Below are 27976 nucleotides of genomic sequence, written 5' to 3' on the forward strand. Positions count from 1 at the left end.
ATCGACTTCAGACAACATTTTGAATTGTAAGATGGCAACTTCCGGTTTCTGGAAAACAACCTGAAATGGACGATTCCCATTATATATATTTATATTTATATATATATATATATATATATATATATATATATATATATTTATATATATATATATATATATATATATATATATATATATATATATATATACATATATTAACAAATCTGTTCTATAATTGACCTCAGGCAACATTTTGGACGATTCCCATTAAATATGAGTATCTCCGGAACCAGAAAGATGGACAGAAGCTAAAAATTGATCACAGACACAATCTTGAATTTTAAGATGGTGACTTCCGGTGTCTGGCAAATAGCCGGAAATGACCAAATACCATTCAATATGAATGTTTTCGGAACCAGAACTACGCCCCGATGACAGAAATTGATTTCACAGGCAATTATAAAGTCCAAAATGACGACTTTCGGCTTCTGAAAAACAGTCCAAAGTAACCAGTACCGGTTTGTGAAAAACAGCCTAAAATAAACAAATACTATCCAATATGAGTATCTCTGGAACCAGAATGATGCAAGGAGCTAACAATTGACCTCAGGCACCATTTTTTATAGGCAACAGTCGGAAAGAATCGAAAAATATTCAATATGGATATTTCCGTAAACGTGATGATGCATAGAAACCAAACATTGACCCTGGACACTATTTTGAATTTGAAGACGACCACTTTTAGTTTCTGGAAAATAACCAAAAATACCTCCCAATATGGGTATTTCCGGTGTCAGATTGATGCCAGAAAGTCTGCTGATAATGACAGAATACCACCCAATATGAATATATTCAGAATTAGGGCGATGTACAGAAGCCAAAAGACGAGGATGTTGTCATTTCGATAAAACCAATCATTTCAAACGATTTGTTATTTGACTTTGATCATATCCTATGGCCGATTCATCGTGCATTTGCAGACTTCAAACAAACCGCAAGGAATCAATGAACTTGGAACGTTCAAATAGTACGACACCACATTTAAATTATGTTGAGGCCACATATATCGATCAAAGCAGGTATAGTTTTAAATAGTCTTTGAATTTCTTCCATTTCCATAACTTTTGAGCCACATATCAAATTGTTATGAAGTTTGTTATTCGTAAGTTCGAGAGATGACTCGTTCGTATGACACTAGTTATGTTCAAATAAGTCATGTAATCTTTGAGATAATAGACTTTAGTTGTTTTATTAACAATTTAATACATAACGGTTGCTTAAGCACTTTTAAACCACGTGTTCAATCATGATTCATCAGTTAACCCTTAACTAGCTCGTTCATTTTATATCAATATTGTTCAAATCGGTTGTGTAGTTTCTGAGATAATGAAGTTTCGTGATTTTCACATTTCGATACATTACAGACGAAGTTACAGTCCGCTTACAGTAAAATTCAATAGGGTGTTATGAGGCAGCTAGACATTTCATTTGGCACTAATTTTCTGGAAATCGAGTCAGCCATCTTTGAGAAAAGTGAGTGAGTCCAAGTAGTCTTCGGAATATGTTCCTTTTCTTAGCTGGATTTCACATTTTTAAACATAACAGGCAAAGTAATAGTCCGATTGCAAAACATATCAATAGGGTCTTATGAGGCAACTAGACCTTCCATTTGACACTGATTTTATGAAAATCGGTCCAGCCATCTCTGAGAAACATGAGTGAGATTAAACATTCTTCAAAACACGTTTCTTTTCATAACTTTTGAACCACAAGTCCAATCTTTATGAAATTCAAAAATTAAGAGTATTTCAGGTAGCCCGTTCATTTGAAATCAATTTTGTTCAAATCGGTTGTGTAGTTTTCGAGATAATGATGTGCCGTGATTTTTACATTTTGATACATAACCTCTAAACTTAAAATCCGATTACAATTAAATTAATAGGGTCTTATGAGACAACAAGACCTTTTATTTGCAATTTATTTCATGAAAATCGGTCCAGCCATCTCTGAGAAAAGTGAGTGAGAATAAAAATCTGCACATACACACACACACACACACACACACATACAGAAAATGCTCAGCTCGTCGAGCTAAGTCGAGTGATATATGCCATTCGGCCCTTTGGAGCACTTGTATACTTTCGGTTTTGCGAGTGATTGCTTACCTTTCTAGGAGAAAGGCAAAAACACTGTTGTTTCTACCTATGGAGTACACTGAAAGAAATGTTAAGTATTTGTTCGAATATACTTGTATGACGTCAGTCAGTATTTTTATAATATCAGATTGAAAAAGGTGACTCCAGATTGCAATATTACCCCTGGTGACAGGCAGACATAATATGCAATGCTGGTAAAGAAATGCAGATCAAAGGCAAGGTTTTTAAAAAAGGATTATCGATTTCAGAATGTGTTGCACCAGACATTTTGTCAAGCATTGATTCCTGAATGATAATATTTCATGCACGATGCATACAAAACAAACGCAAAGTACGGCGCTTCTCGTCTAGGTTAATATCGTACACCTCGTGCATTGTTTTTATTTTAGTCTCCCCTTGTCTGCTGCAAACGCTGCCGTACGTACGACGCATATTTGCGTCTCAAACAACTCCTGTCATTAACTACACAACATCAACGGATCGGTTTCACACACATTCAGTCCATCGGTTCGATACAAACTTGTTCCAGCTTCGGCCAACGAGTAATTCGCAAGCTGCTGACGAGAACCGCACTGACGATATATTGGTAAGTATTCACTGCTCATATTTATTGTTTCTCTGCCGTTCCATTGAGCAAAGCGCACCCAGCAGCAGTAAAGGTGCAAGCCATTCGATCAAGGTATCCTGTCCTGGGTGTAGAAGCATAGGCAGAGCATTATGTGCCACAACAACAAAACAGGCAAAACGAATGAGAATTTTTTTTATTCCAGACCGTCAGCTTGCCATCACCCCACATTGCGCCTTCTTGTGCCATACTGCCGTGCAGCGCCCTGGGCGCTATTGCTACTGTTCCTACGGAACGTGCGTCCGTCTGTTCGTGCGGGTAAGCAGACATGTGCGACGCACATTTCAATTATTGTGCTCGCACCTATACATTGGCTTTCGCAAATATACTCAATCAGAGAACAGAACACTTCGCTCACTTATTTGATGTACGGATGTACAATTCTGTAATGAAAACTACCCCGCACTCAACGCCAGCTTTCCCATCCCGCTAGTCAAGAAAGAAATCCACACCCGGTTTCAGTGTATCAGTGCAATGTTGAAAAGCTAGACTCATTTTCCTCTCTCTCAATCTCCCGCTCTGTTCGCTAAATTTCCCGACTATTTTTCCGTCCTGCTGCGACCAACAGAGAGCACCCAAAAAAGAGTGGCCATCCATACAGCTTATTACTATGTGCGCTTGTGTCTTTTCGAAATACGTACACATCCTCCCTGTGACGCCTGCCTTGCTTGGCATATCAATTTATTCATAAACATTTTGGTCGAATGAGAATGAGAGACATAAGCGTACGAGGTGATTTACTGGGCCGACTGTTGCTTACGTTGCCCTGTGTGATGTGGTGGGCTGATTTTTTGGGCGCTTTTAATAGGGTGATGTATGCATAGTTTTCCCGCGGGTTGGTTAAATATATTTACCTTGATATGAAATTTCACCTTTTTTTGCAAAAAGTATTTATGGAATGAAGTTTTAGGATGATAAAAATCATCTTGATTAAACGATAATATGGTTTAAATTTTTTAAATTATTTTAAACACAGTTTCACAGTTATTTAATAGTACAGTTATATTTGAGTTGTTAAAAATATTATCACAGACAAACAGACGTACATTTTCGAAGAAAAATCCTGAAAAATCTTCGCCCTTATTCGTAACGTTACACTCGTGTGCCACCATGTGAGCTTATTTGCAACTAACTTATTTTCGTAAAACGGTTTTTGTCTTTGCTAATGGGTGTGCACGCTTGCTTAAATTAACACCAACGGCATTACTGACGGTTTTAGGCTTTGATAATGAATGTGCACGCTTGCTTATAACGACACTATTGCCCAACAAGCCAACTTTCAAAATAATCGTTATTTTTCTGGTTGATGAGATCGTTATCGAGTGGAACGTTTATTTGTCTGTGATATTATAATTGGACTTTTGAAATTATATCTGAAATTTAAAAATTTATGTTCCTAAAAACTATTGTCTCGTTTTTTTTTTTTTTTTATTTTATTTTCACGAAGCTGCAGTCGCTCCTGATGACAAGTGCTGAAAGTATAATGCGACTCTGGGATTTTTGATTTTTTAATTTTTTTAATCTATTTGAGAATGCATTCTCAAGACTCATGTACACGGTCTAACTTTATGTGCTTCGTATTAGACAAGATATGATTTGAATAAATATTGTTATATGTAATAATCATTCTTATTTATTTACATATTCTCACAAAAATTACAAAGTGAAAATGATAATTTTAATTACTTTCAGTATACGCCAATGTCTATTGAACTTCTAAATAGAATTGTAAGCTATCTATAAATAACGGTATATTTATTTTACCATCTCCAAAGCACTTCCGCTGTCTCCTCTTCTATGCGCCTCAGTTGATCTTCTAGAAGTCTTTGATAATCCTCATTATACTGTATCTGGTTAATATTGTACCAATCGCCACCAGTCTGCTGCCAAGTATCATCCGTACGCTCTGGAACTTCCAGTCGAGCAGGAGCAGTTTCGAACTGAGGATATGATTTGAATCTATTTCTTCCTTTAACATTCCAGCTATTATACATCGAAGGAGAACTTCTAGTGCCGTAGCGGAACACTCTCGGGTATAATCCCAGCCTTTTCAAATTATCTTTGTAGCTTGGCTGAGGTTCGTAGTTCCAGGCTAACTCTAAAATCGTGAACTAAATAATTTAAACAATTCTAACGTTTGAAATTGCGGAATGTTACCATGATTGTACTGAAACGGAAGTGCTCGGACTGATTCGAATCCTAGCGAAAGTATTACCAACAAGCCTATACACTGCATTTTGAACCGAACTCTTTCAAAACAACACGACAACTGAATGTCTCTTCAACTCTAATTTGCTTAGGTCAATATCAGGTATACAATAGTGCAGGTAATTACCCCAGAAGAAAACAGAAAGGATCAAAATGCAAAACAAAGGAGAGCCAAAAACTGCGGTACGGTCATAAAATTTTCTATTTACAAAATCACTTCCACTTGCAGTTAACTGCCAAACACTGCCTTAGCCTACGGTGCCCAAATTGCCGAGAATTTCCCGCATTTGAGCATTCAACCGACGCTGATGGTCTTCTCCGCGGCGCGCTTCCAGCACCATAAGCGGCCAAATGTCGCCAAAGATCTCAGCCAAGGCGTACTGCTCCTCGTCGGAAACATTGCCCAGCCGAAGCTGCTCGATAACATGCGGAATCAGCCGCATCATCTCCGGATGCTGCGGATCGACTACAACAGGAGCCGAGAACTGGTGATTTGGTAAACCTGGAAGTTCGAAAAAAAAAAGCAATAATTCATCACTGTTTGTATTTAAAAATTGTCTTTATTTTTTGTTTTTCTTAAAATACAGTTTCGATAACATAAATCACATAGTTTTGATTATTGCTAATTATGATGAGTTGACGTCGGAGTCATTTGTTAGAGGGCTTTGTTCAGTGCTAACGCTATCCAACTCCAGAGATTGCGCTTCAACGGATGATTCGTCGAGAAATGTCTGGTCTGAATCTAAACTGCTCGTCGCCGCTCGAGCCTTATCACTGTCTAGTTGTGTTTCAGTGTCCGTTGGATTGGTGGGAGAGTCTGGCTGCAATTTCGTAAGTTCAGTTGTAGCGTCATTGTCATTCGATGTTTCTTCCAACGACACATTGGTACTGGGGGTCGTTACACTAGTAAGTAACTCGGTATCTTCGGAAAACTCTTTTTCCAGTGCGTCGGTCAACTCGCCAACAACTTCAGGCGTATTAGTTGGAACATCTTCAGCGACTGGTTCAACACTGTAGTGCGCCTCGAAGTAGCCATCGTCCGGTTCCAACTTCTCACCTTGCTTAAGTGATTCCAGTATGTGTACAATAGTATCTCCTTCGACAGAATGCTTCGATAATAGGAACTGCTGAAGTCTAGTTATCACCGCCACTCGATTAACGCCATGCTCCTGAACCATTTCCAATAACTCGGTGTGACTAAGCCGGTCAACCAGGTCGTCCAGCTCTTGCTGGGAGATGTGATTGCTCAAATGTAGGCCCGTTTTTTCCTCAACAAAACCGATCACCTGCAGCATCTCGTTCTTGATGCGAAGCAATGTGATTTCCGCTATATTATAGGAATAATTGATAAATCGATAAATTGATAGGATAAAACATTAAATTTTACCTTGATCGAGTGATTCGCCATGGGCGCTGGGCTTAGGATGAACGCTATTGGTTTTGTTGATAGTTGTTTCAATACTGGCAGGTTGAGTTTCAACGATTGTTGTGGCTGAAAATGTACATACTGGTTATTAGGTTTATTATTAATTAACAAAAAATGAATGCAGTTCCAGTTCTAATCTCTAATTAAGACGCAAGGCGTATCTTGATCTCCAATGAACATATTTTTTTCGTCGAAAGTAAGTATTCAAATGGGTGTGCAACGCGTTGAAGTTTAACCCTCTAGTGCCCAGTGCTGCCTTTAGACGGGCTTTAGTCAAACTTCTAAAAAGCTTCAACAAGTACTTAAAAACTTTTTATAAAGATTCGTAGTGATTTTACCGAAGTTTTGACGTAGAATTACGTCTTACTTTAGTTGGGTGGAATGCTAAAAAACCGGGAATAATGCGAAACGGTAGAATAAAAGATTTCAAATGCTTATAAGTTTACAACCACTGGACGGATATTAGTCATTGATATTTCGTTTGATTGAGAATAAAACACTCTAGTTTATAAAATTATTTTTAAAAACGTTTTTTCAAGGGAGCTTGCAGCCTTATTGTTACCAAGTCCGCCTTGATAAACGAATGGTCATGACTTCGAATCTTAGTAGAATCATTACGTTCATTGACAGTGAGACTTTTACGAATGGATTTATTCTCAGGCTCTCTCCCATCCCTCTACTTGACCTCACGTGAAATTCCAGGAAAAAAGTCACACACAATTGAATGAATACCTCCCCCAGGCTGTTATAATTTCCGAGGGAAGGTTAAAAGTATAAAAATCCGTCACTGACCACGATGGTAAAGTATTCATCATTTCCGTCACAGTCGTTAGAAATGCATAGGTAAACTCGGTCTCTGGTAACAAAGATTGTAACACTTCCTTCGTTTCTTCCCTATTCGACCGTCAGAACGTATCCAGCGCCGTTATCGATCTATATAAAGCGGAAGCTACTGAATTATTGTACACTGAAGACGGTAAATAACCTCAAATGGTGGTCCTTTGTGCAACTTTACTAGCTAAGATCAATCACGGAAGAGCAACTACGAAATGTGTCAAGTATGTGGCAAGTTCATTTTTTGAAAGTAAAGTAGTTAAAATTTAAAGGCAGTTTGATTCAAGTTCAACCAACCGCTATGATGCAATCCAAGCACAGACGAGGTATGACGATAAAATGTTATATAAGGAGGTGGACAGATTTTAGGAGAAACCGAAACATTTCTTTGTCGTTTTCTATCCGCAAGGTTTTGGCAATTGGGCCTAAAGTTTTACATGGTTTTCTGATCTTTACATATCAGCTAAAAGAGTGCAATTTTCTGAGCAAAACGTGATTTTTAAAAAATGTTCATCGTTTCCCTTCGATTTTTAAATGAAGAATAAAAAACTGCTCGAAATGCCTTAAATGACAGTTCCCCCATATGCTGTACATAGGTGAAATGTCATTTGAAACCTTTCGAGCAGTTTGTTAATTCTTCATTTGAAAATCGAAGGAAAAGGATAAACATTTTTTTAAAATCACGTTTTGCTCAAAAAACGCGTCTTTTTCAAATGATGTATGTTATTTCTACCTGAGATTCTAGCTGAATATCAAGAAATATTAGAAGAATTTCAGGCCAAATCAGTGAATATTCAGTAATTAGATCAAGAAAACTCATCGGACATTCTAAATAAATGATTTGATAGTCCTCTCCATAGGTAGACAATCACGTGGGTTTTTCATGATACAGGTAGTAGTTTTGTTCATCATCGCATCGCTACTCGGTCAAGTCGAATTTGCACGTACCTACACTATCTGGTAGTGGCAAAGGAAGCAAAACCAAAGGATAGACAAAGTCCCATTAATCTCGCGCTGGGCTTCAATTCAAATCAATAATCAAGCTATGGGCAAACTCCTAACACTTAAACATAGCTGGGGGCCCATACTTTCGCCTACTTTGATTTTTTTTTGACATTTCGTGAACGAACGAAACGAAAAAGTCGTGCGCGAACGGAGGAGGTAGTGAGGGACAAAAGTACGCATGGGGCAATAGTACACATCAGTACTGAGAATATTCACTGTCATGATATTCAAAAGCAGCGATTTTCAGCCGTCTTTATATTGATAATCATACTACCCATGCGACCGTTGATATTCATGATACCAAACAACCGGTGAACACCGGCAAGATAAACTTTAACACTCGTGTTGATATTTTGATCGTCAAAAATAAAAATCATATCAAAATAGTGAAAATCAAAATTAACCTTATTCGACCATTTATTCTGTACTGGGCTGGGCAGTGTACAGCTTCTGAACAGATTCGCACCACTTGGATTGATAATCACCGAAACTTCTTTGAATATCATTACGAGGCCTTTGATATTCATTCCACTGTTCTGTCATTGAATATGAGAAACGATATTCATGCATCGTCGCAATGAACATAGGTTACTGAGTTGCATCAGAGAAAAAATGTGCTAACACTGAGATTGATTCAATTGGGCTGTTTAGCTTTATCAGTTTTTTATGTCATCTGAAAGATCTACATTTTCTAAGTAAAACGTGATTTAAAAAAACTTTCTATCGTTGTCCTTCGCTTTTTAAATCACGATTTAAAACTGCTCGAAATCGCTACAATGACAGTTCGCCCATATACCAACTGTCATTTTAGCGATTTAGAGCGAATGTTTATTCTTCATTCAAAAATCGAAGGATAGTAATATAAAGTTTTAAAAAATCACGTTTTGATTATAAAACTACATTCTTTTAGATAACATATAAAAAACGGAAATCCGTGAATAGCTTAACAACCCAATTTATTTACTCATGAATAAACATTGATATTTTAAGGCACTGCTACACATTGGCCTTTTCGAAACATACGGGCAAAACTAACTGGCAACATTGTATGAATTTGCAACGTTATAACGTGAGTTGAATACACATGTTAACACATCTACAACAATATCGCACGCTAGTCTGGAGGGCTAATAGCAGTCTCGATCAACTAGATTAGTTGAGAGAATTCGTTATCGATATTGTTTTTGTCACATATTACATGTTGTAGGGTAGGTATAACGGTACACCGTGCCCCAGTGCTGAGTCGAGAAAACTTCCAGCTCGAAAAGATCCTCGAACTGATCGGGAATCGAACCCGACATCACAACCGTGTGCGAGAGCAAGCCGACCGACATCGCTAACCACGGGGACCACACATGTAAACACATAAAATTCTGTAATCCCAAAATGTGGCTCGAAAAGTAGGAATGACACCAGGATTCGTTCAGAAATTGAAGAAGCGTTCGGGTTAGAAGTCCTACAAAATCAAGAAAGTCCCAACCGCGACGATAAGCAGAATTTGACGACAAAAACACGCAATCGAAATCTGTATTGCGATTTTTTCACAAAATTTTCTTGCGTCGTAATGGACGATGAAATATACGTCGTCGAAGACTCCAAACAACTTCCAGAATTGGCCTAAAGGTTGTTCCACGTCGAATTGCACCTGGAAAATCGTCAACGCTCTCATCGGGATATCGAAAAACAACTCGGAATCGTGCAGTAAACAGTGAGTCGTGTGATTTGACGTTTTTACGAAATTCTGAGCATCGAACGGAAAAAGAAATGCGACCATAATGGATGTTCTATTAGTGATGAGAATCAGATTATTGTGAAAGCGTTTAAGCGGAATTCCAATGCTTCGGTCGGATGTGATCAAAAAGTTGAATCTGTCCAAGTCTTTCGTTAAGAGAGCCAAGGACCGGGAGGGACGACATACGTACAAAGTTAAGAAGGTGTGTATCATAATAATTGATATTTTTCGTTGAATAACTACTAAACAACTATAATTTTGCGCGACGATTCGGCCTACTACTACCTTTCAGAATTTTTTATGTTTTTTATAATGTTTATGTTTTTAAAATAAAATTGCAGGCGTCTGAAGATAGCTAAAAGGTAGTAGTAGACCGAAACATCACGCGAAAACATAGATGTTCAGTAGTTATTCACCGAAAAATATCAACTAGCACCGGTGCTATACCAACTGAGTTAAGAAGGCTCCAAATCATGACAAACATCAAAATACGGTGGAAGAAACATGGGCGGAACTGTACACCAGATGCTGCCGGAGCATTATTGTCTAATCATTACGTCAAGGCTGACTTGAGGCTGCTTCCGGGCCTCACTTCACCTCACTTCACTGCTCAGCACTAGTTTGATATTCCAGAGGAAGTAATGAAATAGAACCTTCAAAAGTTTGCCAGAAACAATTGATTAGGCAAACGATCTTGTAAACGGGGAGATCTACTTCAAGGAGTGCCTGCAGAAATGCCTGCTTTATCAGTTGTAGCAACGCGAGTGACCTACAATCTCCTGGCCTGATCTAGCTTCGTGCCACTATTTAAATTATGTCCTGAAGTTGTACGAAGCCCTTTTCGTACCCAAGGTCATGAACACCGACACCACCCCCCCCCCCTCCTCCCCCATAGCATCGGAACCAAGGTCTATCGAAGAGTACTGAGCTGTAATGAAGCAGGCACTACGAAAGCATTCAAAAGAAGTCAAATCTGAGCAGAACATCAAGAAAAAGTGGATCTCCGTACAGAAAAAAACTGCAGCTAGGTGTTATACAAAACCTAATGAGTGGAGTTAAGAAGCATGAGGTGCGCGCGTACAGTCATGGCATTGATTCAATGAAACAAATATGCCAAAAGCTTACTAACGGGTAATATTTCATTGTCTGAAAGTTTGAACAGATTCGGTCAACTAGGTAATTTTCTACAGCATTTTTTTTTTTTTGATGATGCCATTCAATGTGGGACACCCTTTGAAACTGAATATTTCATAACACACTAGCTCAGAAAATTTAGCTTTAAAAATGTGCTTGTAACCCAATTTACTTGGACCTAGTGTAGTATTTCGTAACAGCTTTAGTTCTTTCGGAAATAGAGCGCTTGCCCAACTCTCCTCAAACGGACGGAAGATTTTCTGTGCTTTTAATGATATGTTTGTTGACGGTATAAAGTTGACGACCAATTAATGTTCTTCCATGCACAACGTTCGTCTATATACACTAAGGTCGCTTTTTTTTTTGGTTTTTTTACGCGGCTTTTTTACGCGGATTCCGGAAATTACGCGGTTTTTTTTACGCAGATTCCGGAATTTACGCTTTTTTTTACGCGGATTCCGGAATTTATGCGGTTTTTGTTACGCGGTTTTTATACGCGGCATGTATCCCCCGCGTAAAAAGCGACTTTAGTGTACCTACAAACAATGTGCAGCGCATTCCATCCTCTTTCTCAAATTCCCTTATTCTATAATCTACGCTGCGTTGGCTGCTGGTTGCGTTAACACTCTCCGTAGCAGTTTTGTTTATCGTCACATTGCTATTCTGTTCAATCAAATTTGTGAATTACACTGTCTGATCGTGGCAAAGGAGGCAAACATAACAACCAATATTGTTGAATAACGCCTTATTAAGCTATTGCTCAGCCGGGATCCGCTTAACAATAGTTGTAAACCGATAAAATTGTTCGTTGTAATTTCAAAGAAAAAACAAAGCCCCATTCATCTCGTGCTGTGCTTCCATTCACGATAGGTTAAATTCGTCGTCTGTTGCGTTGAAATTATGCGCGTTGATGCTCTCAAATGCTGGTCTCAAAGTTGGAATCAGTGGTTGCAAAATTGTTAAAAAAAACCCGATTTACTGATTAAAGTCAAGATGGCGGGCAAAATTTTTAATACTTAGTAAAATCTCTAGATGTTTTCTATATAACGACGTGCTCTATGTAGAGGGGTTTGTAGGAAAATTTTGAAATACAACCTGATAAAAAACCCATCTCTCATTTTTCTAAAATCTTGTTCACCCCTAGGTGAACGAGAGGTTCACCAATTGGAACAAATTTGAGCGCAAGTATTTTTTTCACTGCTTTTAATCGCACTAACAGAAACAACATTTTTCTGAAGACCTCGTGACACTAGGAGCCTGACATAAGCATAAATAAAAGCACCTGATGAGAAAATCACAGTAACATTTAGGCGACATCCATAAATAACGCAACGCAAAAAAAAACATTTTTGGGCCCCCATCCCCCATATGTAACGAAACGTAACGCCAACACCTATCTTCCATAAAAATAACGTCACGTTGTAGATTTTTTTTTTCTTCATCTCCAGTTTATTTGACACGGCACAAATACAATTCAATGTTCAACGGCGCCAATTATATCTGGTAGCTTACTTTCTAAAGTATCTTAATAACTAAAAGCAAATTTTTTATCCTCGCTGCCGACTACGAGCTGAAACTAAATCTAACTTAAAGCTAGAATATTTTGCATTAAAAGCACAGGTTTGCTGTTTGATGGTTTTCATTGCCATAGGTAAGCAGCATATTAAATTTGTTCCGCTGCTGGGCCAAGATATTACGGACTGGCATATTGGGTTGTTTCAATCGGGCCTTGAGAGTATCGTGCGGGTCTGATTGCTGTTTCCGGATCCGGGGTCTTAACGTGTTCTTGTCGTTTGGTTGGATGTAGGCGGAAGGGGATAGGACTAAACTGGGGCGTGGATGGATTTCAGGAAAACGTATATAAGGGACATGTAGGATAGGTCACGGCTCGCCAAGACATCACGAACAGGAACAGCCGGCTGCCTACCTTCGGCCTGCAGGGAAGCTATTAATCTAGACCTGGCGTCACGGTGTACAGGGCATGACCAAACAACGTGCTCTATGTCGTGATAACCTTCACCACAGGCACAGATACCACTTTCCCCGAGCCCAACACGACGGAGATGCGCGTCAAATCTATAGTGATTGGACATAAGCCGGGACATCACGCAAATGAAATCCCGACCTACATCCAACCCCTTGAACCACGGGTTCGTCGATACCTTGGGAATTATGGAATGTAACCACCTTCCCAGTTCCCCCTTGGTCCAAGAATTTTGCCAACTGATGATCGTATTCTGACGTACAAATGCGAAAAATTCATTAAAGGCAATTGGTCTTTCATAAATATCACCGTTTGTTGCGCCCACCTTAGCCAAAGAGTCCGCTTTCTCATTACCCGGTATCGAGCAGTGAGAAGGGACCCACGCTAAGGTAATCTGAGTAGATTTTTCGGATAAAGCACTCAGATGTTCCCGTATTTTCCCCAGGAAATACGGAGAGTGCTTAACATCTTTCATCGATCGGAGAGCCTCAATGGAACTGAGACTGTCCGTAAAGATGAAATAATGGTCCGTGGGCATTTTTTCGATAATCCCTAGGGTGTACTGAATTGCAGCTAATTCTGCGACGTAAACAGAAGCAGGATTATCGAGCTTATGGGAGACGGTTAAATTGTTATTGAAGATACCGAAGCCAGTGGACCCATCTAGAAGTGATCCGTCAGTGGTGTACATATTGTCGCAGTTGATGTTTCGATATTTATTGGAAAAAATTTTTGGGATCTGCTGCATGCGTAAATGATCCGGGATTCCACGAGTATCTTCTATCATGGATGAATCGAAAAACACAGTAGAATCAGAAGTATTTGATAAGTCGACACGATTTGGAATATTTGAAGAAGGGTTAATATTTTGGGACATGTGATTGAAATAAAATGTCATAAAACGGGTTTGAGAATTAAGTTCGATTAACCTTTCAAAATTTTCAATCACAGGACGGTTCAAGACCTCACATTTGATAAGAATGCGAGAAGACAGGCTCCAGAAGCGGTTTTTCAATGGTAGTACTCCAGCTAAGACCTCCAAACTCATCGTATGGGTCGACTGCATGCAACCCAAGGCGATACGCAAACAACGATATTGTATTCGCTCCAGTTTGATCAAAAGTGTGTTTGCTGCGGAGCGGGAGCAGAAACACCCGTACTCAATGACAGACAATATCGTTGTTTGGTAAAGCCTTATAAGGTCTCCTGGGTGGGCTCCCCACCATTGTTCGGTTATTGTACGAAGAAAATTCACTCTTTGTTGACTTTTTTTCATCAGATACCTAACGTGACAACCTCAGGTGCCTTTAGAGTCGAACCAGACACCAAGATATTTGTGTACCAAAACCTGAGAAATCGTTTTACCCATTAATTGTGTTTGAAGCTGAGCAGGTTCATGCTTCCTAGAAAAAACTACTATCTCAGTCTTCTCCGGAGAGAATTCGATACCTAGCTGTAAAGCCCAAGCAGACAAATTGTCCAAGGTATCTTGCAATGGTCCTTGCAAATCGGCAGCTTTGGCTCCTGTAACAGAGATTGCACTGTCGTCTGCAAGTTGTCTTATCGTGCATGAATTTGCCAGACATTCGTCGATGTCATTTACATAAAAGTTTTCTTTACAAAACTTAAACATGAGCCCTGGGGAAGACCCATGTAGCTAATGCGAAAAGTTGCCAAATCGCCATGCGTAAAATGCATGTGCTTTTCGGACAACAAATTGTGCAAAAAGTTGTTTAAAATTGGAGAAAATCCTTGCCGGTGAAGTTTACCCGAAAGAATGTCAATAGAAACAGAATCAAAAGCCCCCTTAATGTACAAGAACGCAGACGCCATTTGTTCTTTGCGAGCATACGCCAGCTGAATATCTGTTGAAAGCAACGCAAGACAATCATTCGTCCCTTTGGCACGGCGGAAGCCAAATTGAGTATCTGATAGTAGACCATTTGATTCGACCCAATGGTCTAAACGACGGAGTATCATTTTTTCCATCAATTTCCGGATACAGGATAGCATTGCAATCGGCCTATAAGAGTTGTGATCAGAAGCTTGTTTCCCTGGTTTTTGGATGGCGATCACCTTCACTTGCCTCCAATCCTGCGGTACAATGTTTTGCTCCAGGAACTTATTGAACAAGTTCAACAAGCGCCTCTTGGCATTGCCGGGTAGATTCTTCAACAAGTTGAATTTGATTCGCCAGGTATACTTCCTTTCTGGAAGGCGAAAAACGCGTCGGATCTTTGCGTGTAGACATCGGAGCACTCTTGGTCCCACCACGGAGTGGGAGGCCACTCTTTGATCGTTAAGCCGGGATATTTCTTCGTTTGGGCTTGCAACGCGGCGTCGAGAATCAAGCCCGCGAGGAGGTTGTATTCTTCAAGTGGTGGATGATGTTGAATCGACTCGACCGCTTTTGAAATCATTTCCTCGTATAACTTCCAATCGACATTCCGTGTGAGGTCATACGGAATGTCAATTGGTCGCATGCGAGTTGACCCGTTTGTAATTGAAATAAGAATAGGCAGATGGTCGCTACCGTGAGGATCGAGGATTACCTTCCATGTGCAATCCAACCGTAGCGACGTCGAACATAAGGATAGATCCAAAGCACTTGGCCGCGCTGGAGGTTTCGAGATACGTGTCATTCATCGCAAAGGTTATAGATTAAAGAGGAGCGGTTATCATTGTAAGGGGAACCCCAAGCCACACCATGAGAGTTGAAGTCTCCCAAAATCAAACGTGGCGAGGGAAGAAGTTCTATTAAATCAAAGAGCAGCCGTTGCCCAACCTGTGCTCTGGGAGGAATATATATTGAGGCAATACAAAGCTCTTTACCTTGTATTGTCATTTGACATGCGACAACTTCGATGCCTGGAATCGAGGGGAGGTTAATACGATAGAAAGAATAGCACTTTTTAATCCCTAGAAGTACTCCTCCATATGGGGTGTCTCGATCAAGGCGAATAATATTAAAATCATGGAAGTTGAGATCAATATTTGAAGTAAGCCAAGGTTCACAAAGGGAAAATGCATCGCATTTGTTTTTATTTATCAAAACTTTAAACGAATCAATTTTTGGTAAAATACTTCTACAATTCCACTGTAAGACAGAGATAGAATCCTTCATATACGCAGTTTAATTAGGCGTCGAAGGATACAATCGCTGCAAGGAGGGGCCATTGGGCAGTCAACTGCTTCAAAAATGATCTAACTGTTGGGAGGAATGCTGTAAGAAAAAATTTAATTGAATCGGGTACATTGAAATTTTCGAAAATCCAGTCCACAATGTCAGAAAATTTCACTAATCCAGAGTTTGTTTCATCAACTGGATGTGCAAAAGGAACAACTGGGGTTTTAGATGTTCCTGGCAGTGCTGGGAACTCCTTCTGGGACTTTAAATTTGCAAGCCCAGGAGGAGTTTGCTTCAGTTTTTCCGCAGCACTGTTTGGTTTGTTCGTACTTTTCATTACACTTTGGGAAATCTTAGGACCTTTACGGGGAAGTTTAGGAGAAGAAACATTTTTCCTCTTCCTAGACTCCCCAGGATTGGCATAAGATGTTCCCGTGAATCGTCAGAATCGGTTTCATCAGAGGACAACAGATCAAAGGGGTTCGATGTTATGGTAGAAGTGGTCACGGTCTTCTTCAGCATCTCAGTATAAGAACGCTTTGAACGCTCCTTAAGTGACCGCTTGATTTTATCTCTGCGCTGCATGTACACCGGGCATGTGGAGAGCTCATGCTGGTTTTCCCCACAGTGAATACATTTTTCAGCATTAACACTGCAAGAACAGATCAAAACTGCAGCTGGTATTTTGCACCAATACAGCCAAAGTTGCGAGCCGGGTACAGAACGTAGCGACACAACTCACAATCTAGTTGGCCTTTAGCGCGAATAATACACTCTTTTGTTTGGCTATTCGTACACACGGACCGGATTGTAATAGAACGACCACTTTGCACGTCCGTTTCTGTCGAGTGTTCGACGCGGAATGACGTTGTAGATGAATTTGCTTGATAAAAATGCTCATTTTTGAAAAGTCTATCCAGAGTTTTTGTGTTACGTAACGCTGATCTTACCTCCTCCGCTCCTATGTAACAAATCGTAACGCTCAAGGAAAACCCCTCCCCTCTCCCCTATGAGCATTATGTAATTAATGGATGCTGCCATAAACGTAATTGATCTTCGGCCCTGCCAAGGGACGTTTTTGACGTAGAATTACGTCCTATGGCAACACTCTGACCGAGGGTAAAAATTGAAAATCTAATCATTGAATGCGTCACGAAAACTGTCCAATTTTAAATGCTTTAAACTCAGTTCAAACTTTATAATCAGTTTTCAACGAATTTCTTCTATGCTTACAGTAATCGATAGGAAAATTACACACAATTGCACGAAAGCCGAAAATCAACCTCATCCATTTTGAAATCCAATATTCTTCCAGTTTCTGGAAGACAACCTAAAATTGCTGAATATTACTCGAAACTGAAACCAATCATTGATCAAAGAGACCATAGAATTTATTTACACTGGGGTCAGTGCTAATAAAAGTCATTTTCCCCAGCAAAATTTTTCGAAAATTACAGCCAATCATTTTCAATTTTCACTTCCAATGATCGCAGCACTCTTTCAGATACACTAGATTATCGTCCTAGTAACGTGCTGTTATCCTCAGATGAAATAGATCGCACGCATTGTTCACGGTTACGGAATAAAATTTGACGACAAATCCAACCAAATGATTTTCACTTCAAAGCGAAAAGAAAAACAAACAGTCCACTCAACCAAAATAAACCTCACCGAAGCACATTTTCACTGACACTGACCGATGCCTTGACAATTTTCGTTAACTGATAAACTGATTTTGTTGTCTTGCTTTCATCGCATGAAATATAATGACGTGTTTTGACAGTTCACTTCCATGCAAAAAGCGGGAAAGGGGAACTCTGAAAGGATTGTAAAAAAATATCGTTTATGGATGCTTTTTTTCACTTTCACTCAAGAGTGTCAGCAAATATCAACCCTGACTGGGGTCTTTTTTACGCGGTTGATTGTATCGCTTTTTAAAGGTTAGATTAGATGTACTTATACTAAACTTATTTGATACCGCGTACAAATAGTCTTCTAAATCACATAAAAATAAACCAAGTTATTGTAAAAAAAATCGCGTTTAGCAAAACGCATAAAAATGAACCGCGTAAAAAAAACTCCAGTGTACCCTAATCGAGTGTGTTACTACAAGAAATACATTGACACAATCTCGTAATTCTTCGTTAATCTTGCGGCACCTCTGCAACTTAAAAAAAAGATTGAATTTTACCACAAAATTAGAGAAGGTAATGAAGAGTTCTTCTGTTGTTTTTTTTTTCTTCAATAGGCAGTCGACGAAAATTTCAAAATTATACATTTGTAAATGTAACATCATTTCCAACAAACATGCCTAAGTTTTATCTAAAAACGTAAAATTAAATAAAAAAATCTGTATAAAAGGTGTTACGGTGAAAAATTAGTCAACTTCAATTTATCGTATTATTTTTATCGTCTATAAAAAAACCTGAACATTTTTCAGTTTAAAAATGTGTGTATAGTATCATGCCATATGTTTGATTTTGACATTCGCTCTTCAGTTGCGAAAATGGTGAAAAGCAATGCATCAAACTTTCGCTCACGTGAAAATCCAAGCTACTTGTTCAAATTGTAGAATGTGGCCAAATCAACCGTAACCAACATAATAAAAGTGTTTGCAGAACGTTTGTCGTTTGTCAACTGCCAGAAAGACAGGATCGGGAGTAAAACGAAATCCGAAGGCCACAGAAACAATGAAAATAGTGGCCAGTAGTTTCAAGCGGAATCCCAACCTTTCCGTCCGAGATACCGCAAATAAGCTATGAGTGTCGTCTACAACTGTGAATCAAACTAAGTAACGAGCCAGACTGTCGTCTTACAAAAAAATAATGACTTCAAATCGCGACGATATGCTAAATGAGTCGGCCAGACAACGATCGCGAAAGCTGTACGTGAAGATGCTTACGAAGTTTGATTACGTCGTAAAGTATGATGAAACTTACGCTATGGCAGACAGCTTATACAGCTCTCTTGACAGGAATGTTAGACGATGACTGGAAGAGGAAAGGAGACTTTCAAACACATTAAGCTGCCGAAGATTGCAAAGAAATATCTCGTGTGGTAGGCCATCAATCCCTATAATTGATGAGCTACATACTTATCGCGAAAGGTTTTGATTCCATCAACCGGGAAATTTATGTGCAGGAGTGCCTAAAAATCTTCTGTTGTCTTTCCTCAACTGTGTGCAACTGTGTTGAGTTGCTTTGTTCTGTTTTGGCCGGATTTGGCACCTTGCTATTAAGAAAAAAAGTCCATGAAGTGATATGCCGTGAACAACGTCCAGGTGGTGCCAAAGAAAAAGAACCCTTTCAACATTCCAGAGCTCCTCCTTATAGAAAAATACTGGGTTATCGTCAAACGGAACCTCACAAAGACAAGAAAGACAGTTTTCAACGTGATGCAGGTCAAGTCCCATGTATTAAAATAAATTGTTTGTTATTTTTGTTATTTTCAAACAAAATAGTGTTACCGAATTTCTAGGCTTACTATACTCTTTTTTTTTCAAAATTATCATAATGTGAGAACATATTAATAAATTTGTTCAGTTGAATTTTTACTTCAGTGCATTTTTTTCTGAAAATAAGTTTAATTTTGCACATTTTTCATTGGAAGATATTTTGATCATCCAACTACGTTTTAAACCATACGTTGTGCTCTTTCAAAAAGTTATTCTTGACGCAAAACAATGTTCTATGAATAATTAAGCCTTGAGTTGCACTTATCAGATCAGCATTTCTTCCAATTAAAAAAATAATATTTTAATTAAAAATTATCAATAGCGAAATCATTTAAAAACTACGAAATATACTTCACATCTTCCATTAAAAAGGAATATCGAAGTAAAATTTTTAATTTGTATTCGTAATGGAAAATGAATTTTAAAAAAATATATCACTCACCTAGATCCTCCGATTGCGCAGAATACGGCTCGAATTCCTCGACCATATTGTCTTCCTGTAGCCAAAGTGGAATGGAATCCTTATCCAGCTCAGGTTTGCTGCCTTCTACAGCAATCTGTGCGTGATCCTCATCTACGGGTAATGGTTTCACTGCATCCTGATTGGCTGAAGAACTGGCTTCCTTAATCGAAGATAAACTAGTTAAGGCAGTTGGTGCCATAATAGAACTCTTAACCTCGTCTGGTTCAATCAGATCCGCCGGCTGGCTGACGTCAATCGGATGAGGCAGCTTCTCTGACTCGAAAACCACATCCGATTTATTGTAATATGGTGGATAACCTCCATCGTCAATCAAGTTTGTCGATTCTATGCCCGATTCGTTTTTGACTGGTTCTTCCGGTTCCTTCGGCTGTTTTAGGGGGCTATTTTCTTCCGGTTGATGGCTTTCGGCCGGATTGACGAAGGTTTGCAACTCAAACATCGACTCCGGTTGGTTAATCAGAAATGTGGGATCCCATATCAGGTCTTCTACCAGATTCTCCTCTTCCAGAGGATCCGTGGAGTCTGTGAAACTATTTTTGTTCGTAATTTCGACACCGTTGTCAAGAACTGCTGTGCCGGAGTTTTTCTGTTCTGTTTGTGAATCCGATTTATTCAAACTCATCACACTTTGTTCCAGAGCGTCGGCAATTTTTTTGACCTCGAAAAGGCGGTCCGTATTCTTGTACCGCTCCGATTCCGGCCGAGACCAGAACAGCACGTCCGTATCTTCCTTTTCCGGTGTCAACTGGCTGTCTATGCGGGAAGTTAAACTGGTTGAGTCTTTTTCTATCGGCGTTGGACGGAACCCGTTGTAGTGAGGTTCTTTTATGGTGGGGTCAGGTTTCAGCACCTCTGGATTTTGGATTGTGGAAATTTCGACCGGGAAAACGTTCCCTTTTTGGTTTTCGACAAACACGTAATCGGTTTTTTCATCCTCTTCCGGAATAGCCACTACTTTTAGTGTTTCGTTTGCAGTTGCGGAGGTACTATTTACACTTACAATAACAGTCGGGTTGAAATTTGGGGCTTTGAATATTTCTGTAGATGTCGTTACTGAGTTTGGCGTATCGGTAGTCAGGACTGTCGTAGGAGGTTCAGTCACCGTTTGTCGATTTGTAACAACCGTTGCTGGTTCCACTTGATACTCTGAACTATCAGGAGTTTTTGTAACATTTGTCACTGAGGTTACATTGACTGTAAATTCAGGAATTGTTGGTACCACCACTGTCGTAGCTTCCAAATAGATAGATGTAGACGAGGGGTTACTCGTAGGAATTGCTGTCACTGTTTCCTGGTTTGTTATTTGATAGTCTGCACTATCAGCAGTTTTTGTAACAGTTGTCACCGCGGTTACATTGACAGTAGATTCCGGAAGATTTGAGACATTAATCACTGTGGTTACATTGGCAGTAGATTCAGGAACTGTTGGTGCCACCACTGTCGTAGCTTCCAAATAGGTAGATGTAGACGAGGGACTACTCGTAGGAGTTGCTGTCACTATTTCTTGGTTAATCATTTGATACTCTGAACTATCGGAAGTTTTCGTAACATTTGTCACCGTGGTTGCATTTACAGTAGATTCAGGAAATGTTGGTGCCACTACACTTACATTAACGGCACCTTGTGTAACAGCAGAATTTTCAGTTGCATGAATGCTTTGTACAGGACTGAGAGTCACAGCTTCTATCACATCAACAGTTGAAGTTCGATGAGTGGTAATGGTAACAGGAGACTCAGTAGCACTGTTGCTCCAATATTGGTTTTGTTCTTCTAGATTACTTACGTTTTGTGCGGTGTTAGTAACAGTAACAGTAGAGTTTTGGTTAATAATATTAATATTTTCAGTTACATAAACGCTTTGTACAGGACTCATTGTCAAAGATTTCACCACATCAACAGGCGAAACGTTTTGTACAATGGTAACTGGAGACTCAGTTGTACTACTACTCCAATATTTATTTTGCTCTTCCAACTTACTAACGTTCCATGTTACATTTTGAACGGGAACCACTGGAACGGATGTTACTAGTTCTGGTTTGACAGTTACATAAACAGTTACCTCGGTCACTGCACTACCAACTTGAGCATAAGTGTCATTCTCAGGAACCGTAACTATGGATACGTTGACACTAGAATTGGCAGTTGCGACGGATACTTCGTTGTACAAAGCTGGAATTACGGTTATATAAGGCTGCTCTTGAACCGAAGTCTTAGTTGTGCTAGTGGCATTCACAACAGCAGGAACTAATGTGCCTAATTTAGTTGGAGAAACTGCAATGATCTGTTCAGTACTATTAGTCACCTGTTTTTTATCCAACAAAGAAGCGATATGGTAGACGTATGCCGGTAGCGTAGAACTTGGTACCTCGACATTAGCTTCTGTTACTACTTGCACTAGTTTGTATGGAGCTGCTGTGGTCGTTTCCTGTTTCTGTGTGACCGTGGAGTTCTCGACAAACGGTGGCGGTGGAGGTGGTGTAGCCTTATAAGGTGGTCGCAACACTGGAACTTCAATCCTTGGAGGTTCGACAGGTTCTCCAGGAAGAGCATAATTCACGACCTCTACAACTTGCTCAGGTGCCGGTGGTGTATGCTCATACACAAGCTGATACTGATGATGTCCATAATAATTAGGCCCTGATGCAGAAGATTGAGGTTGTGGTACGAAGTGTGGGACCGCAGGTCTAGGTATAAAAGGTGGACGAAACACTGGTCGTTGGTTTTGTTCTGATTTATTTTCCCATGGAGCGGCAACAGTCGGTCTCATTGGCGGTGCGAATGGTGGCTGATACACGGGAAGATCAACTCTTGGAGGCTGCTCCCAGCCCTCGGAAGAATCATATCGATCATCGATGGGCTTCATCTCGTTTTCTACCAGTCCTTCAACTGGAACCTCAAACCTTGAAGGATGAATGGGTTCTACAGGTAGAGCATAATTGACGACTTCTACAACATGCTGAGGAGTCGGAGGATTTGTCTCATATACCAGCTGATGACCGTTATAGTTGGGCCCTGGCGAAGATTCAGGTTGTGGGACGAAGTGAGGCACCAAAGGTCTGGGGATAAAAGGTGGCCGAAACACTGGCACTTTGGAATGAGCATTTTGTTTAACCTCATTTCCCCACGAGACAGCAGAAATCGGTCTTTTTGGTGGTACGGGTGCAAATGGTGGCCGATGAATCGGAGCATTAACTTTTGGTGGTTGTTTAACGTCTTCAAAAGAATCATATCGATCATCCTCCACAACGGGCCTTAACTCATTGTCTATCAATTCTTCAACCTCTTCACTAGAGAAATCTGGTTGCTCAACGCTCATTACTGAAGGAACCTCAATTCTTGGAGGCTCGACAACTTCTTCAGATGCCGGAGGTGTAGTCACTTGCTGATGCCCATAATAATTTGGCGATGGCGCAAAATTTTCCGATTGTGGTATGAAGTGTGGCATCAGTGGTCTGAGAATAGAAGGTGGCCGAAACACTGGCACTTCAAAATGAGCGTTCTGTTCAACCTCATTCCCCCACGTAGCGGCAGTAAGCGGTCTCTTTGGTGGTCCGGGTGCAAAAGGTGGCCGATGGATTGGTAAATCAACTTTTGATGGTTGTTTCGTGTCCTCAGAAGAATCATAGATATCATCCTCCTCAACAGGCTTCAAATCATTATCTACTAATTCTTCAGCCTCTTCGCTAGAGACAGCCGGTTGCTCAACTTCTTCAGATTTCGGAGATGTAGTCACTTGCTGATGCTCATAATAATTTTGTCCTGGCACAAAATTTTCCGGTTGTGGTACAAAGTGTGGTACCAAAGGTCTGGAAATAAAAGGTGGCTGGAATGCTGACCATTGTCCTGATATTTCAGAATGAGCATTCTGTTCTAATTGATTCCCCCACGAGGTGGCAGAAATCGGTCTCATTGGTGCTCCAGCTACAAATGGTGGCCGATGGATCGGAACATCAACTTTTGGTGGTTGTTTCGCATCTTCAAAAGAATCATATCGATCATCCTCCTCATCGGGGTTCAACTCATTGTCCACCAATTCTTCAACCTCTCCACTGGAGACATCTGGTTGCTCAGGAGGAACCTCATTCGTTGGAGGCTCAGTTGGCTCTTCTGGAAGAGCATAATTGACAACTTCTACAACTTCTTCAGAAGATTCCGGTTGCGGTACAAAGTGTGACACTGGTGTCTCAGAGTGAGCATTTTGTTCTAGTTTATTTTCCCATGGGGCGGCGAAGCTCGGTGGTCTGGCTGCAAATGGTGGCTGATACACTGGGAGCTTAACACGTGGTGGTTCTTTCGAGTTATCGAAAGAATCAAATCGATCAATTCCATGAATGGGCTTCAGTTCATTTTCCACTTCTTCGTTAAAGGTATCCGGTTGCTCAACGTTCTCCCACGCAACTTCCTCCTGAGAAGTATTCTCATCCGAGTCATCAATAACCACCCAGAACTCATTTGCTCCACCAGAATTCAAACGTCCATCATCTTCCTCCGAAACAACATCGTACAATTCCTCGAACGATTGTTCTTCTTGTTTCTCAAAAATATTTTCAAAAATATCGAAAATCGTCCACGGTTCTTCACTAGACAGTGAATTTTCTGTTAACGCTTCAACCAGGGCCATCCTATCGCGAACTGTATCAACCGCCAATGCGCTAGCATCTTCCCTTAGGTGAGCTAATTTTGATCTAAACTCGTCATCCACAATCTCGTCCAAATGAATCGCACCTAGTATCGCTTGAAGTACCGGAATAAGCTGACGTTGATCGTTCACGAAATATGCCTTTCGTCGAAGATTTTGCCCTGCTTTGGGATTTTCGCTCCCGAAAGTCTTCATCTCTTCGAAACCATCGACGTCCTTCAGTAGGAAGCGAAGATGTTGCTGAAAATGTGGCTCCAAAAGCTCACCGACAAGTTCGTCCAGTTTTGTCGGTGGCACCGCAGGCTGCCGATAGGCGACGATCACTTGGCTAAGGTAGAACAAGTTCAGTAGCTCGCGGTATCCTCGGGCATTATCTTCTCGAGCCTGTGTGCCCATGTGAGATGTGAAACGACTGTACGGGTTCGCATCGTTGTTGTCAACTAAAAGAAAATAACTTGGAATTATTGCTCAGTTCAAAGCTTCTTTTTGTACCGTTTCCAACGCACAGTTTTCCAGTCATTAATCAAAATGTCGTTTAAGTTGGGAAAGGCTAAAATCAAAAAGGCGAATTGTCTGCGTTTTGAAATGTTATTTTGTTACCGGCGGGTTTTTTTTTTCGTTATGACGAATTTCCCCAAATTAGTCAAATATTTGTTGAAACTTCACTCGAAATATCTTTCGTATTTTTTGCTGGGTTATTTTCGTCTCTATCCAGTCTTTAGTTTTAATAAATCATTTTTATTGTTCGTTTATTTGTTTATCATAAAACGTTAGCCTATAATCGATAAACCTTAATAATAAAAAAAATCCCGTGTTATTCGTAAAATTAAATAAAAGTTAATCAATAATAAATAACCGTTCAGCGTTAATCCAGTAATCATTAGCAGTAATTGATAATTCTGCTATTTGTTTATCATTAAGCGCTCACATTCATCGTTTTTCTAGCGGTCAGTAAATGATAATCAGCAATCGCATCACAGGAGTATCATTTAAAAATCTCATTAATCTCATCGGTTGGAGAATATATCAATCTTTCATTAGAAACCGATTTTGCGCTTGCGTTTTGAAAAAGTACTTTTAATCTAAGTTCTTTTAATCTAAGTTTATAAGAACTTTTCCATATACAAATTGATTTCTCTCAGCGGAGAATTGGTGATTCTGTGATCCGCTAATAAGTGAAAGACAAAAGGACGTCTTAAATTTCATATTCAGCAATGGATAATCGATAGTATCTACCGATATTTTACAATTAAAAAACCCATTCTGAATCTTGGAACAGTCGGCAGAGTATCGCTGCTTGGTAATACAAGTAAGAGAACGCTGTTAAACTACTGAATGCTGCACAAACTATGATATGAAGAAATAGTTACTTACTAGCAATAAATGGAAATTTAATAAATATTCATCGTTTTGATTTAGAACAGAAATGTATGAATTTCATTCATGATTTTGGTATCTCTTTTATAGTAGAAAAACAACAGCTAACCGCCATGACCTAATAATTTAATATACACTCATTTTTCTCCTATCCAATAGCACGTTTCACTATTTATAAACTTACCAGGTCTCTGTAATAAGGTAAAACTCCAACTAAACCCGAAAACAGCGAACAATATAATTACACGGGACAACATCATTTCTATATCGTATAAAACCATTTTTTTCATTAGTTGCACTCTGTTGGGCACTATCTCACACCACACTCAGCATCCTTATTTCACGAGCAGATAAATCAAACTAATCCCGAGCCGCTCGCTCGATCTACGATCATATGTACAGCTGGACAAAAGGTGCCCAATAGTCGACAATCGATCGTTGGATTACCCGTCCTTCTACCGTCTCGTCCTCACAAAAGCCGTCTCGTCGGTCATCAGATTTGACTACCTATATGACTGTAAACATCTAGCTATATGCAGGATATCATTTGTTTTGATAGATTACCCAGAACAGCCAAACGACCGATCGCAAACTTTTGTTTAGCACATGTTCAACAGGTCAACAATTTTTGCATTTTACTTAACTCATTCTTCCATCCACGCACGTGATCTTGGTGTAAAGAAAACGGACAGGTAAACGAGAGACTCGTCATGTAAAGAGTACGTTCACTACAGACAGTTTAACGACATAATAAAGTATGTAGTCGATTGGCTATATTTAACAGGCACATGTTTCATAAATAGTACGCGCCACTTTGTTGTTTGCAAGCTTGTCTGCAATGTTAGAACTGGCACATAAGAGTCGCCTGTGGCGGGTAGCGTAATGAGAGATGCGGCTTGTGAACTAGGCTGAAAAATTGAAATTGCTATCAATGAATAAATTGTGATATATTGATTTTACATTTCAATAAACCTATGTGTATTGTCGGAGAACCACAAATAACTCATAAAAACGTATTTTTATTAAAAAAAAAAACAGACATTTAACGAACCTAATTTTGAAATATCTCAGAAACGAATGCATTTACAAAGTTGAGCGCCAAGAGCTTTACGATTCAATTTTTTTTTTTTCAAACTACTAATCATTGAAGTATGATTTTTCTCAAAAATGTTGGAATCTGAGAAAATGTGAAGAACTTAATTTTCTCTTATTTTTCCATTCCATTCCATTTCCTATCAGTATTTTTGAAATAAGGCCAAATTTTAACAAAAAAAAATTGAAGTTTGAAGTTTCTCTTCAACTTTTATTATTTAGTATATAGTTTGAGGTTTTTCCTAATATCCTTAACTTAACTGCAAAGTAACTAAGAACTGGATGTAATCATCAATCATCTTGTTTTGTAAATTGGAATTCAGAGTTCTCCTTGCAGTTATATTTTTTCTGTGTGTATTTTTTTCAAACGCAGCATACATTCCCTGCAGTTCATTCTCAATATTCAGCAAAAATATATAATCGTATTTTTCGAGTTTATTCTTCGTTGTTTTCTTCATTGCCTAGTTCAAATTGAATAAGACGAGTTTTGGCATTTACGGATAATTCTTGCGGGTTTTTGCCAGCCCCCGTTACTATTGGATCCGAAGAAAAAGTGTTCGTCTTATTTCTCCCGCGACTTGACTGAGAAAATTTTTGAAAATTATCAACAGTTTATTTATATTTTCATTACAACAGCTGCTCATAAGAATTCCAGAAGCTTCATAAACTCTACCAAGGAAACTTGGAACATCCAATGAAGATGACAGCAAAGATGACACT

The 27976-nt window shown here is 39.5% G+C and overlaps 3 protein-coding genes across 3 annotated transcripts in view; 2 read left to right on the plus strand and 1 right to left on the minus strand.

Moving 5' to 3' along the window:
• Nucleotides 1-5496, plus strand: part of LOC129724557 (uncharacterized) — a 31692-nt gene extending 26196 nt beyond the window's left edge. The window contains exons 2-3 of the mRNA XM_055679545.1: nucleotides 5061-5151; nucleotides 5221-5496. Of these exons, the coding sequence (XP_055535520.1) occupies nucleotides 5061-5151; nucleotides 5221-5468 (339 nt within the window). The 3' untranslated portion in view covers nucleotides 5469-5496. The remainder of the gene's footprint in view (nucleotides 1-5060; nucleotides 5152-5220) is intronic.
• LOC129724556 (uncharacterized) lies at nucleotides 2136-5227 on the plus strand. Its single transcript, XM_055679544.1, has 3 exons — nucleotides 2136-2721; nucleotides 2906-3018; nucleotides 4744-5227. The coding sequence occupies exons 1-3, from the start codon at nucleotides 2425-2427 to the stop codon at nucleotides 4769-4771; spliced, it is 438 nt and encodes a 145-aa protein (XP_055535519.1). The 5' UTR covers nucleotides 2136-2424; the 3' UTR covers nucleotides 4772-5227.
• Nucleotides 5497-5508: 12 nt separating the features above from the next.
• LOC129724555 (uncharacterized) lies at nucleotides 5509-26642 on the minus strand. Its single transcript, XM_055679543.1, has 4 exons — nucleotides 26349-26642; nucleotides 20107-25227; nucleotides 6356-6460; nucleotides 5509-6295 (listed from the first exon to the last, which is right to left on the minus strand). Exons 1-4 carry the CDS (start codon nucleotides 26452-26454, stop codon nucleotides 5595-5597), a joined length of 6033 nt encoding a protein of 2010 aa, XP_055535518.1. The 5' UTR covers nucleotides 26455-26642; the 3' UTR covers nucleotides 5509-5594.
• Between the last annotated feature and the right edge of the window lie 1334 nt (nucleotides 26643-27976).

Source organism: Wyeomyia smithii, chromosome 2 (assembly GCF_029784165.1).
Source record: "Wyeomyia smithii strain HCP4-BCI-WySm-NY-G18 chromosome 2, ASM2978416v1, whole genome shotgun sequence".
Classification (NCBI taxonomy): Eukaryota; Metazoa; Arthropoda; class Insecta; order Diptera; family Culicidae; genus Wyeomyia; species Wyeomyia smithii.

What these genes read in the sequence shown, in the direction of transcription:
- LOC129724556 (XM_055679544.1), top strand. Translation starts at nt 2,425, where the DNA reads ATGATAATATTTCATGCACGATGCATACAAAACAAACGCAAAGTACGG. An exon ending in ACCGCACTGACGATATATTG is followed by an intron (nt 2,722 to 2,905) that starts GTAAGTATTCAC and finishes TTTTTATTCCAG; the next exon opens with ACCGTCAGCTTGCCATCACC. An exon ending in GCGTCCGTCTGTTCGTGCGG is followed by an intron (nt 3,019 to 4,743) that starts GTAAGCAGACAT and finishes TTAACATTCCAG; the next exon opens with CTATTATACATCGAAGGAGA.
- LOC129724555 (XM_055679543.1), bottom strand. Translation starts at nt 26,454, where the DNA reads ATGAAAAAAATGGTTTTATACGATATAGAAATGATGTTGTCCCGTGTA. An exon ending in TACCTTATTACAGAGACCTG is followed by an intron (nt 25,228 to 26,348) that starts GTAAGTTTATAA and finishes ATTTTCTTTTAG; the next exon opens with TTGACAACAACGATGCGAAC. An exon ending in TGCGCAATCGGAGGATCTAG is followed by an intron (nt 6,461 to 20,106) that starts GTGAGTGATATA and finishes GTACATTTTCAG; the next exon opens with CCACAACAATCGTTGAAACT.